General features: G+C 37.7%; 1 protein-coding gene across 6 annotated transcripts in view; it reads right to left on the bottom strand.

Annotated features, from left to right (window-relative positions):
- The window catches only part of chka (choline kinase alpha), a 51,618-nt gene extending 39,297 nt beyond the window's left edge, over window positions 1-12,321 (bottom strand). Inside the window, exons 1-3 of one of the 6 annotated variants that reach the window (XM_073049599.1) lie at window positions 12,132-12,321; window positions 11,759-11,959; window positions 5,946-6,054 (exon numbers count right to left, since the gene is read on the bottom strand). In XM_073049599.1, coding sequence (XP_072905700.1) covers window positions 5,946-6,054; window positions 11,759-11,943 — 294 coding nt within the window. In that variant the 5' untranslated portion in view covers window positions 11,944-11,959; window positions 12,132-12,321. Of the gene's footprint in view, window positions 1-5,139; window positions 5,331-5,945; window positions 6,055-11,758 lie in introns of those variants that run through there. The other 5 variants (XM_073049598.1, XM_073049597.1, XM_073049600.1 and 2 more) reach the window with 5 other exon arrangements.
- Window positions 12,322-12,524: the final 203 nt, after the last annotated feature.

Genomic DNA, 12,524 nt, shown 5'->3' with positions numbered 1-12,524 from the left:
ATTCAAGACTACCTTGTGAGCGATGTTCTAGGGTTTCAGACCCAAAACATTTCGACTCCTTTTTCACAGATGCAGCCAGACCAGCCGAGTGCTTCCAGCATTTCCTGTTATTTTAGATTTCAAACACCTACAGATTTTCATTAAAGCACTACTTCTATTCGATTAGCCATTCAGCTCGGCTATAGTATAAATATTCTGCTAACTGGTCTGAGCATTGTCTCTGGATCATTGTGTGTCATAATGTGAAATAGCTTTATGTAGACCAATAGCTTTTCACAAATATTGCTGCACTATATATGGGCTAATTGAACATATACTTTGAATACAGAAGACCAAAATATAAAGAATTTTGTTTCTTTCCCCCATCACTCAAAGGACTTCAGTAAACATTTGGATCGAGCATGTAATCATTTAAATTACTGATCATCCTGGACCACGAAACCATAATGAACTGGTTACAATAATTTGCATCAATCTGGAATAAAATTAACATCGTGCAATGTGTCAGACATAATAGAGTTAAGTTTCTTAATGACATGTATCCACAATAATTTCTTCTTATAACAAAGCTTTAGTGTTATACTAATTTTACCTGATGATTCCTTCTATCTCTTCTGTCATTTGAAAGGATGGCTCAAGTACATGGGTATTTTTGTTGGGAAGGTCCATTCCAAATGATGGTGAACTGTTCATAAGAACTAAACTGCAACTATCATTTAAATTCATTTTAGTTTCTAACAAGAAAGAATCATGTTTTAGCTTTTGACTGCTGTGAATATGCTGACCAAATTGAAGTTTTCAATGAACGAGTTCAACTGACACTGCCGGAAATGTTTTTGAAAGGGAACATAGTAATTTCTAAGATATAGAAATAATATGTTACAACAGGCATACATTTATGGTACTTTGAAATGAAATGAAAAATTTGAAGCCAAATCATACTTTGAAATGTATCAGAAATTATAAAATTAGGAGTAAGTTTTATGTTACTACAGCACAACAAACAGAGCTATAGATTTGTTTTTAATTCTTAGGTACTGAATACGATTGCAGACAAGAAGAATAAAGTGGAATTATTAAGCTTGTAAATCTCTGGCATGTCGTCCAGGCTAAATGTCAACAACTCCCTCATCAGCCATTATTTTTTTTTAGACTGAATTGGTAAAATTAAAAAGATACAAATATCTTGTAACATGGATGTTTCAATCGTTTTGATGTCAATTTATAGCTTGCCAAATTAAATAAAGCACCAATAGAATAAAGAAAACGTTTTATCAGATTAGTTTTTTCCCCTACGATGGAAATAGTACTAGCAAGATAGCTGTATAAAAACTTTAAATTAATACATTTTATTCAACTTTGTTCAATATACATAAGCAGAACACTAACCTAAATATATCAACAGTTCTGCATCATGATGGACTTCAATTTTTAAATAAAGATTGCAGTTTGATTAAGAAGCCTATTTAAATGAAAATGCCAATGTTTGACTCTGCTATTTTCTTGGGGTATTTGGGCACATTGTGGGCACAATTATGAATTGCTGTTGTCTAAACCGAACAGGGCTCAAATGCAATCAAAGCCAAAATGTGATAAAGTCATGACCTTCAATTCAAATTAATACTAAGCTGAAGCTCGACTCAATAAAACCATCCTTTGTATCAAGATGTTTTGAACTTTCACACGATCATACAAATAAACCTTGTTCCTTTCTGGGCACACCATCTCAGGAATGTAGCAATGACCTTCAAACTTGATACTGGTTTAAAATACTTCAATAGCTTACAGATTAGGCAGAAATGCAATAGATTAGAGATTACTATGGCACATCAAGTCAGCGAATTGAGCAAAGTAGTCTTTGTAACACCTCAGGACACTGCTTTCTCTGATAGGGCAACAGAACAAAGGGGCATACCCTTAACTTAGAACTGGTTTGTTCTGGGATCTATTTAAGACACAGGCTCCCACGCACAGGTTAATGGCAATCTCTCCCACATGGGGCTGTTGTGAGGGTGCCAGTTAAAAATCTCAGCATAATACATCATGGTTGGGCAAGGACAAAAGAATACAGAATTCTGGTGTCTGGCCAGAGTTGATATACTATCACTCATTAAATGATTGCAACATCAGACAAGTTTGATGCACTGAATGATCTACCCCCAAATCTGTATTTGGTCAAATATTTTCTTTTGCACATTGCAGAATAAAACAAATCAAAATGTAAACCCAGCATTTCTTTTGAAAAGAATGCCAGACTTAGGTGAAAATAACATTTTGGAACTGGTCATATTCAAAGTAATTTTACAGCAAATCTATTACAATTCCACCCATGCATGGGTATAAGGGAAGATTCCATTTCTTCATAAACACATCTCACGTGAATAGATTTGCTTCTGTCATTGAAGATGTGTACTATTACAGCCTCAAAGGCCAAGCAGTACTGTAGGTTTTGCTACAGATTAGCATACATGACATTGTGGGCATCACTCCCGTGGCTGACAGATTACATCTGGGAACTTGAGGTCTAAGGATATACATTGTATCAAAAGGACAGGCAGGTAGGCAGAAGGTGCCTATGTTGGTTAAAAAAAAAATGAAATCATTAGAAAGAGGTAACATAGGTTCAGAAAGTACAGAATTGTTGTAGGTAAAGCTAAGAAACTGCAAAGGTAAAAAGACCCCAATGGGAGTTATACAGGTGCCCCCCCCCCACCCCACCTTTACAAAGGTAGAGCAATGGCGTAAAGTGAAGAACCATTAATTTATATGGGAAATTTTTTTGTAAAAGCAAAAATCCTCTTTGTAATGCGAGAACAGGTTACTAATGTAGGTCTTTTGTAAAAGCGAAGTGGCGTAAAGCAAACATTCGTAAAGCAAGGGACACCTGTATATAGACCTCTGAACAGTACCAAAGATGTGGTTCACAATTACAACAGTAAATAAAAAAAGAGGTTAAAAGGACAATGTTACAATAGTCATGGGGATTTCAATATGCACGTAGATTGGAAAAATCAGATTGGTACTGGATCCCCAGAGGCGGAATCTGTAAAATGCCTACGAGATGCCTTTTTAGAGCAGCTCAGGGTTGCACCCACTAGGGGAATCAGTTTTTCTGGATTGGGTGTTGTGCAATTAACCAGAATTGATGAGAGAGCTTAAGGTAAAGGAACTCTTGGGAAAAAAATGATCATAATGTAACAAGACTTCCCCCTGCAATTTGAGATGGAGAAGCCAAAGTCAGATGTGTCAGTATTACAGTGGAGTAAAGAGAATTACAGAGACAGACGCGAGGAGCTGGCCAAAGCTGATTGGAAGGGAACACCACCAGGGATGACAGCAGAGGAGCAACAGCTGGAGTTCCTGGGAGCAATTTGGAAATAATAGGGATGTGCACATCCAAAGAAGATTATTCTAAAGGTAAGATGATGCAACTGTGACTGACAGAGTCAAGCCAACATAAAAGCCAAAGAGAGAGCATATAATAGAGCAAAAAGTAGTGGGAAATTAGTGGATTGGAAAACTTTTAAAAACCAATAGAAGGCAACCAAAAAAGTCAAATGAGGAAAGGATGGAATACAAAGGTAATATTACTGGTGTAATATTAAAGAGGATATATTCAGATATACAAAGTGTAAAAGAGAGGCGAGATTAGGTTTCAGACCACTGGAAAACGATGCTGCAGAGGTAGTAATGGAGGACAAGGAAACTGCAGAACTGAATAAGCATTTTGCATCAGTCTTCACTGTGGAAGACACTAACAGTATATCAGAAGTTCGAGAGTGCAGAAATGAATGAAGTTGCCATTTCTAGGGAGAAGGTGTTTGGGAAACTGAAAACTCTGAAAGGCAGATAAATCACTTGAACCAGATGGTGCACACCCCAGGGTTCTGTAGGAGGTAACTGAAGAGATTGTGGAGGCATTAATAATCATCTTTAAAGAATCAATATATTCTGGCATTGTTCTGGGGGGACTAGAAAATTGCAAATGTCATTCCACTCTTCAAGTGAGAGAGGGAGAAGAAAAGAAATTATAGGCCAGTTAGTCTGACCTCTGTGGTTGGGAAGATGTTGAAGTCGATTGTTAAGTATATGGCATTGGGGTACTTGAAGGCACATGATAAAATAGGCTGAAGTCAGCATGGATTCAAGGGAAAATCTTGCCTGACAAATCTGTTGGAATTCTTTGAAGAAATAACAGAAAAGAAATAATAGAGAAAAGTGAATCGATGGATATTGTGTATTGGATTTTCAGAAGGCCTTTGACTAGGTAACAAAGTCCAAGGAGGTTCACAAAAATGACTCCAGGATTGAAAAGTTTATCATACAGGGAGCATTTGAAGGCTCTGGGCCTGTACTCACTGGAATTCAGAAGAATGGTGGGAGGGTGGGGTGGGTGAAATCACACTGAAAGACCTTGATAGAGTGGATGTGGAGAGGATGTTTCCTATAGTGGGGGAATCTAGGACCAGAGGACAAAGCCACAGAACAGAGGAGCATCCATTTAGAACAGAGACGAGGAGGAATTTCTTTAGCTGGAGAGTGGTGAATCTATGGAACTTGTTGCAACAGACAACTGTGGAGGCCAACTCTTTATGTATATTTAAAGCAGAGTTTGAAATATTCTTGATTGGTCAGGGCTCGAAGGGATATGGCTCGAAGGCCAGAGATTGGGGCTGAAGAAAAAAAATGGCAGAGCAGACTCGATGGACCGACAGCCTAATTCTGCTCCTTTGTCTTATGACCTTATGATCAAATAATGCAACTGGTCTATTACTATCACTTCAACTGGCAAGATATAGGTGTCACTGGCAATTCTATGTATTGTTTCGCTTACAAGGTTTGAATGAATGGCAGTTTATGAACCATTTCAACATACTACACAAATTGAACATTCAAAGCCATCTAAAATTGCACCTGTTGGCATTAGCTTCCAATTGCAAAGCAAACACTGGAAGTCAACAGCAATTGCACTTCTTGTAATGATTAACCACTGCAGTGATACACAGAGGCCATCATAAGATGAATGAATCATCTTTACTGATTACACTCTTATAAATATCCTGTGACAGTGCACAGCCATCAAAACATTTACATATTATGAAATTCTACAGATGTGACTGTGAAATTGTAAAATCCTACCTTTTGACTATTTGTAACAGGTGTATCTTCTAAACTCAAACATTTACACATGGGTCTTTGTTCTAAGGAACAAATTGTTCTGTCATATGAACCTGAAGTTTGAAAAGCCAATCAGTGACATGCCTAGCAGTTTCCGGTAATCAAAATGAAACAATGAAATGATTTTACTTTGCATGCATTTCCATAATTAATGTTTCAGCAGTCTGCTGGATCATTTCACTTGTACATTTTCTGAAAATAAGCAAAGTTCTTATTAGCTACAATATCTTTCAATTCTTCTCAAGTAACAAATGCTTCATTAAAACCTTTACATCGGTTAAGGTTACCTTGTACTCTATTTTACGCCTTCTGCAATCGTTGGATAAAATATTGAATGTCATACAAAGTTATTAAACTACATTGTCTTACTATATATTTCATGGCCAACTGGATTAAACAAATCTGTAAATTATGAATTTTTCTCATGAGATTGCCAGCAGCCATGGTTCATTTCTATTGTTATTGTAAACTAGTAGTAGAAATATTACTTCTATTATTACTAGCTAGTACACTTTTCAACTAGCTTTATAAGAAATGTTTATTGCTTTTGTTCTTCTGCAGAACAAAGGATTAGTTTACACAATTTTAACATGGTAAAACTTGTATTGATCATAGAGAACAGTTTGAACTCATATGAAAAGTTTATCAAAATGAAAAATTATTCAATCATTTAGCTGACTAAAATTGAACATTAGCTTCTGGTTGAATCGCAAGATCTTAGCTCTCAAATAGAATTGAATATCCCACCATGAGAAACCCAATCTCACCTGAAGAATTGCTCCATATATTCGAAGGAGAACACAGCGAGGTTCGTCATTTACACAGCTTTTAGTATCGGGTAACGAGCACAGAAAAAGCAGATTACTAAGGCCACCCCTAAAACACAATCAGCAATAGGAATAATGCTAAATATGGTTTGTACATTAATTCATATTGAAGTTATACATTTTCATCAAATTAGTTCCAAAAAATATTGGAAAAGAAACATTAATTACTGCAAACCAAGAATGGAGCATTTACTCTAGGAAATGGTCCAACTATCTTCTGATAGAATTTCAGGATAGCCCTTGCAAAGGTTGACATATCAGAATTCTCAACATGGAATTACAAAAGAGAAATCACTTTTGTAATTTTCCCCCTAGATTGTAACTAACTGATCAAATGATTGGGATGTATTTGGACTAGAGCCCATAAGGTATCACACAAGTTATGAACATAATTAGAAAACAAGATGCAGAAGTAATATGCCACAGCATGTATATTTTTTGTGCAACTGCATTGTACTGATATCCTGTAAGTGCCATGTGCTGGGTATGACTGTTGGTACCGTCTTTTTGCATCTTGGCCCTGGAAGAACTGTTTCATTTGGCTGTATTCATGTATGATTGAATGACAATTCAACTTGGAACTGAACAATTAGTGTTGGTATTTCACAGCTTCAGGACCTTGGATTGACCATGACTTCAGATACTACATGTATGGTTTATGTGCAGTCTCCCCATGACTCCAGATCACATACCAAATTTGTGTTAACTGGCTACTGTTAAGTGGCAAAAAAAAGAGCTGAGAGATAATAATGACACAGAAAAACAAATAAATGAGGGCATGGCTTTTCCCTGTCAGGAGTCAGCATGGACCAAATAGGTCAGATAGATTCCTTATCTGTTATATTAAGTATGTTTAAGAGAAATGGACATACATTTGCTAGAATTTAAACAAAAAGAATCTCATTAGGCTAGCTCCAGGGTTTAAATTTCACTGATTAAGGTCACAATTGCAAAATGATAGGTTAACCATTTAGGATTGAGGTAAGAAGAACACTTTTCACCCAGAGGCTGTCTGGAATTCTTTACCCGAGGGGTTTGGAGGCAGGCACCAACTATATTGAAGACAGACCGATACATTTTTGGATAAAAGAGAATAAAAACAATATAAGATTAGTGCTTGAAAGTGTAGCCAGAATTTTTTTAAAAAGAGAATCAGGTATGATCTTAAACAGTAGATGAAGCAAAAGGGGCCAAATAGTCTACTTTTGATTCTATGCACTTATCAGAGACATAGAAATGGGTCCTTCAGCACAATGTATATGGCACTAATCATCAAGAATCATCTATGTAATCCCACATTTCCTGGTAGCCTCATCAAAGCCTCTCCTAGATTCTTCTTGCAATAACTGGCACTTGATAATTTATATTAGCCAATTGATTTTGAAAGCAGGACACCATTGATGTGTGGGGGGAAAGTGGAACCCACATACCGACAGAAAAATCAAATTACATTTTGTACATTAATGGGATAAAGGGACACAAATACACTGTTCTATCTTCAGGTAATTGCTGACCTTTTACCTCCATAAGTGGCATGGGGGTAAAAAGTCAGCAATTATCTAAAGATTCAAGGGGGATAAATACCCATTTCTGCTTCCACTTCTTATGTTCTATGTCTGAATTAGAGAAGGAACTTCCACCATATTTGCATGTCTTCGCTGATACTTAGTGAATCTTGCGAGGATTGAACAGTATGCATGTTTAATGAGGTTAGGATCAAACCCAGCTGCAATCTTCCCTGAAGTAAGAAAGTCTGCCAAATATCTTATGCTTTAACAAAGGCCAACTGGTTACACCTCAGAAAACCTCAGGGCTGATGTAACTGCATCAGCCACAACGCTCTTCAAGACTGAGTGAAAGACTAAAAAAATTGTGATAACTTTATAAAATTGTCATTGTAGTCATCCAGTTATTTAAGAGTACAGAGTGGTTTGAAAAGAAATTTCACAAGTGGCCTGCAATAAAGTCTGGAAAATTTCTGAATTAATATTTGTGTCTTAAGTAGGATAAATATTATTTGCTTTTCCCCCCCTTTTAGACATTCGCAGCTGAAAGATACATCTCTAATCACTATGCCGGGGGAGCAGCAGTGTATGCAATGCAATGAACTAGTTGATCATCTACATTAGTTTTTATTTACGTACCAAGTTTCATCAAGAAAGCATTCAGTTGTCCCATTTCACCTAGGGATTAAACCTGATGCATGTTCATGAGTCCCACCTCTAGCCAGGGAATTGCAGTAACCCCAAAAATTCTGTTGCATCACTTCCTTCTTGAAGGTCATTAAAGATTCATACCCCACCAGCTATGCTGGTGACCAGTTTCACATCATTAAGATCCTTTTGATACTTAGAGATGTTCTGTATTATTAATTACTGTTACCACTACTGCTTAAGTTCTTAGTTTAAATTCGTCCAACTTGTCTGTTGCATCTCCTCTTACTCTCTCCAATTCTGGGATCAACTATGCAAAGTAGTCCCTCAAATTACTTAAGTTTTTTTTAAAATATAAAGCATAAAATATGCCAAATCTCATGAGGATCAAATACTTTGCTAAAATCACCTGGATTAGATTTTTAGGCATATGTACCCCTTTGCAATGAATCCTTGTGCCAATGGGTTTTGCCAGCTCCAGTGAAATATAAGCTCTTCAATTTATGCACATTCATGACCAACAATTATCCTGTGATTAGGCCAGGCTTGACTAGGTGGGTAGCTGGGAGGTGTGGCTTGTCGGCTGGGAAAGCCTGTGCTACATTATCTCTGAATTTAATAGAGAAGAGAATGCAATTGTGGATACATATAGTATTTAGGTAGAAACCAGTTAATATAAAATTGCTGCGAAGAGCAGCCCAGGAACAACCTGGAGTATTGTTTCTGACGTAAAGACCTGCGCCAGTGGTGTGCCACAGGAATTGTCGCTGGGTCTACCTGAACAAGTGACATCCTAATGAGAAGATATGATTACAAGGCAAAAGGCCGAAAAGTAAACTTAAACAAAAGGCCAAAACATGATTCTCGACCTTCTCTGAAATAATGTATTTCAAATTTTCTCAAACTAAATTTGAATGCCAACCTGAAGTTTGGTGAGTGCCACAATATGATGATAATCTTTTTATGACATGCAAATATGGTCAATTGATTTCTACACTGGTGCTATTGTGGTTTTATAACAGACAACCAACTGTGTTTAACGTCTCTATTTACTATAGACAAGGTCACAGCAGCGAGTAGATTTGGGAAGGAGAACAATGTCCTGAAACAGATTGCTATTACAATGCTGGTGGTGTTGCAGGGTATAAAACTGGATAAATCCATGAAGCCTGACAATTGTATGGCCCCAGGCAGACACCAGGAAGACTCTAGGGCAGTTAACGTTGTGCCTTTATTCAAGAACAGATGGAAGGACAAGCCAGGGTAGTGGTAGGAAACAGCATTTGAAAAGGCAAGGGAGATTAAAGATAGCTTAGCTCTGTGTACGGGAAATCATGTCTCATGAATTTGATTGAGGTTTTGTTTTAAGAGGTGACCAAGAAGATTGATGAGGGCAAGGTGAATGTAGAATAAATAGACTTTAGCCAGAATTTTGGTGGAAGGTTGTTCTGAAAGCTGGATCACATGGGATCATGAGATAACCCATTGGTTACAAAATCAGCTCAGAGGAAGGAGAGAGGGTGGCAGTGGAGGGTTATTTCTGACACTGAAGGCCTGTGGCATGCACAGGAATTGTTGTTGGGTCTATGTGTTTGTCATATTTTAACGATTTGGATAAAAATGCGGGTGATATTGTTTGCGGTGGGCAGTGAAGATGGTTGTCCAAGGCTACAACAGTATGGAGATCAGATAGGAAGTGGGCTAAGAAATGGAAGATGGAATTTAACACAGACAACTATGCAGTGATGCAATTTGGGAGTTCAAACCAGGTAGGACGCAAAGAGAATGACAGGGTCCTGTGGAGCTTTGTAGAACAGAGACCTAAAGAAAAGTAAATAGCAACACAAGTAGACATGATGATGGCGTATGCCATGTTTGCCTTCATTGGAGAGGGATGTGTGTCTAGGAGCTCAAGACATTATGTTACAAAGTAAAGATGAGCCTGCACCTGGAACACCGTGTGAGGTTCTGATCTCCATATAATAGGAAGAACGTAATCCAGCTAGAGGGTGCAGAAAAGATTACTACCTTGCCAGGAGTGGAGGGTTTCTGTTACAAGGAGAAACCGGCTAGGCTGAGACAGTTTTCCACACAGTGAAGAAAGGGAGTATAAAACTAGAGGGCATAGGTTAAAGGTTATATGGAAAAAAGATTAAAGGGAATCTAAAAAGCAAGTTTTCCCATATGGCGCAAATGCTGGAGCAAGTAGTAGAGGCAGATACAATTACAATATTGAAAAGATGTTTGCACAAGTACTTAGATTAGAACTAGATGGATATGGGCCAAATGCAGGCAAAGGAAACTAGCTTCGAAAGACACTAAGATTGGCATGAATGAATTGGGCCATAGAGTGCAGTTCTGTCCTGTATCACTGCAAGTGAAGAAAATGCATTTGCCAATAACCAAAACCAGGCCCATTGCGAAATCCAATCTATTGTACTGCATTCCCATTGCTACAATACACTCTGCATACCATGGATATTTTAACCCCTAACCATAGTTTAAATTTTCCAGAGCAAATGTCCAGTAATCCAAATTAATGATTGTTTTGATTTAAAGGTCAATAACAGAGGTTCAGGCTCAAATTATGAAAAATCTTTATTAATTTGGATTCTACTCCTTTGATTGTCCAAGATAAAGAAATTATTAAAGATGATTAAAGGTGACTGTAAATTTTCACATGAAAGCTTATTTAAATCAATATACCTTCACAGGCTAAGCTTGCTGACGTTATTTTCAGCTTTTAGCATCACAAAAGACAACATTTTTTTTGGTGGGTATCAGATGACACGCAGCATAACAGGGAAGCAAAGTGCGTAATGCCTTTAGATCAGTTTTCATTTCACTGGGAAGAGACGGGTTAGTTCTGTACGGCCGTAGAGCCCACCACCTTTCCCCCACACCTTAAGTCAAAAAATGCTTCTACTGCAAATGTAATAGCAAGGTTCTGTATATTACATTTAATCAATTTATTCTCATATAGTTAGTAGCTCAAAATGTTTCAAAACCTAGTAGCTCCAATACTATGTGGAATTTCTCCTTCCATATTAGAAATGAAATTCAGTAGTGTAATGAGAAGCTTCAGGTAAAAACAGCTTCAATATAAATATAAGGGTTCAAATACATGAAGTCACAAATCACTATCCTTTCCCTCCGCCATATTAAATAATTTACTTAATTCCGCTGACATACCAACGCCCCAAATTCGCTGATACCCCCCTCCGCATGATCTCCTTCACCATACAACCGCACGCCAAAAAAGCCTGATTGATCGAACCACCATTTTACCACCCAAAATATTTACCTTCTATTATTGTCCCCTTATATTTTTTCATTGTTTTAAAACAAGACCATACATACAAGGACTCCAGATATAATTGATCTGCATTGTATTTCGTCTGTAAACTCCATCTGATCCGAGCTCCTTCACTCGTGCAGAGGCGCAGCTTCCATTTTTAATCCTTTGCCGCTCATTTAACATCCTCCATCCACGAACTCAGTCGTTTTAGATATCTACAGTCCACATTTTTTAAAAAAACACAGAATCCCCCACAGCATTTTATAAACGTTAGTTTAGAAAATACACACACACACACAAACCTTAGGATAGTGATTTGGAATTCTTCTTCTGTTAACGTTTTCCAAGCACCTCGAAGAAATTCTTTGCACCATAGGTAAGCTTTATGCTTGGTCTGCTGGTCGGGCACGTCCTGCTTTCCCGCTTTGTAGTCAGTGGTTTCTTCGTGCTGAGTATGGAGGCCATTCTGTGCAATCAGGAGCCCCATCCTTGTGTCCACTGCGCTAGAGAATTTGGTTTTCATTTATACCGATAACGGTAAGGTAAAATAAAATTACAATTACAACGAGAAGGAGAAATCTAATGGAAACAAATTCCCCTCGCCTTTATTCCAAGCAACGTCAAGAAACTCAAGGTAGGAAGACAAAAAAAAAAGATATTAAAAAAAAATCTTACTTCAATAACCCACACTTAACAGAGGGGGCTATAAAGATGTTTTTAAATTGTTTAAAATACTTTAAATTTTAACCGGAAACGTCAGCGGAGAAAGATATCGGCAGCTCTGGAAAGAAAGAGGTGCGATTCAGCAGTGACTGAAAAAGACAATATCGGTCCCCGTCGGCCACACAGCTCCGTATGCGCAATCTAACAAGATGCGAAGGAATAAAACTCCTTCGTGATGCGTTTTGGAGCAACAGTAATAAAGAATGTGATTGGAAATCCAGTCGGCCCCGCCCCTACACCAGCCAATCGATGGGGACGTGCTCGCTGGAACAGATCGGTGTGCTCCGCATTTATACATCGCTTTTGTTACACGCACTTAGTATGTTTTTGTTCGATTCTTCTGTC

This window comes from Hemitrygon akajei, chromosome 6, assembly GCF_048418815.1.
Source record: "Hemitrygon akajei chromosome 6, sHemAka1.3, whole genome shotgun sequence".
NCBI classification, from domain to species: Eukaryota; Metazoa; Chordata; class Chondrichthyes; order Myliobatiformes; family Dasyatidae; genus Hemitrygon; species Hemitrygon akajei.
This window is presented reverse-complemented; position numbering and strand designations above follow the sequence as displayed.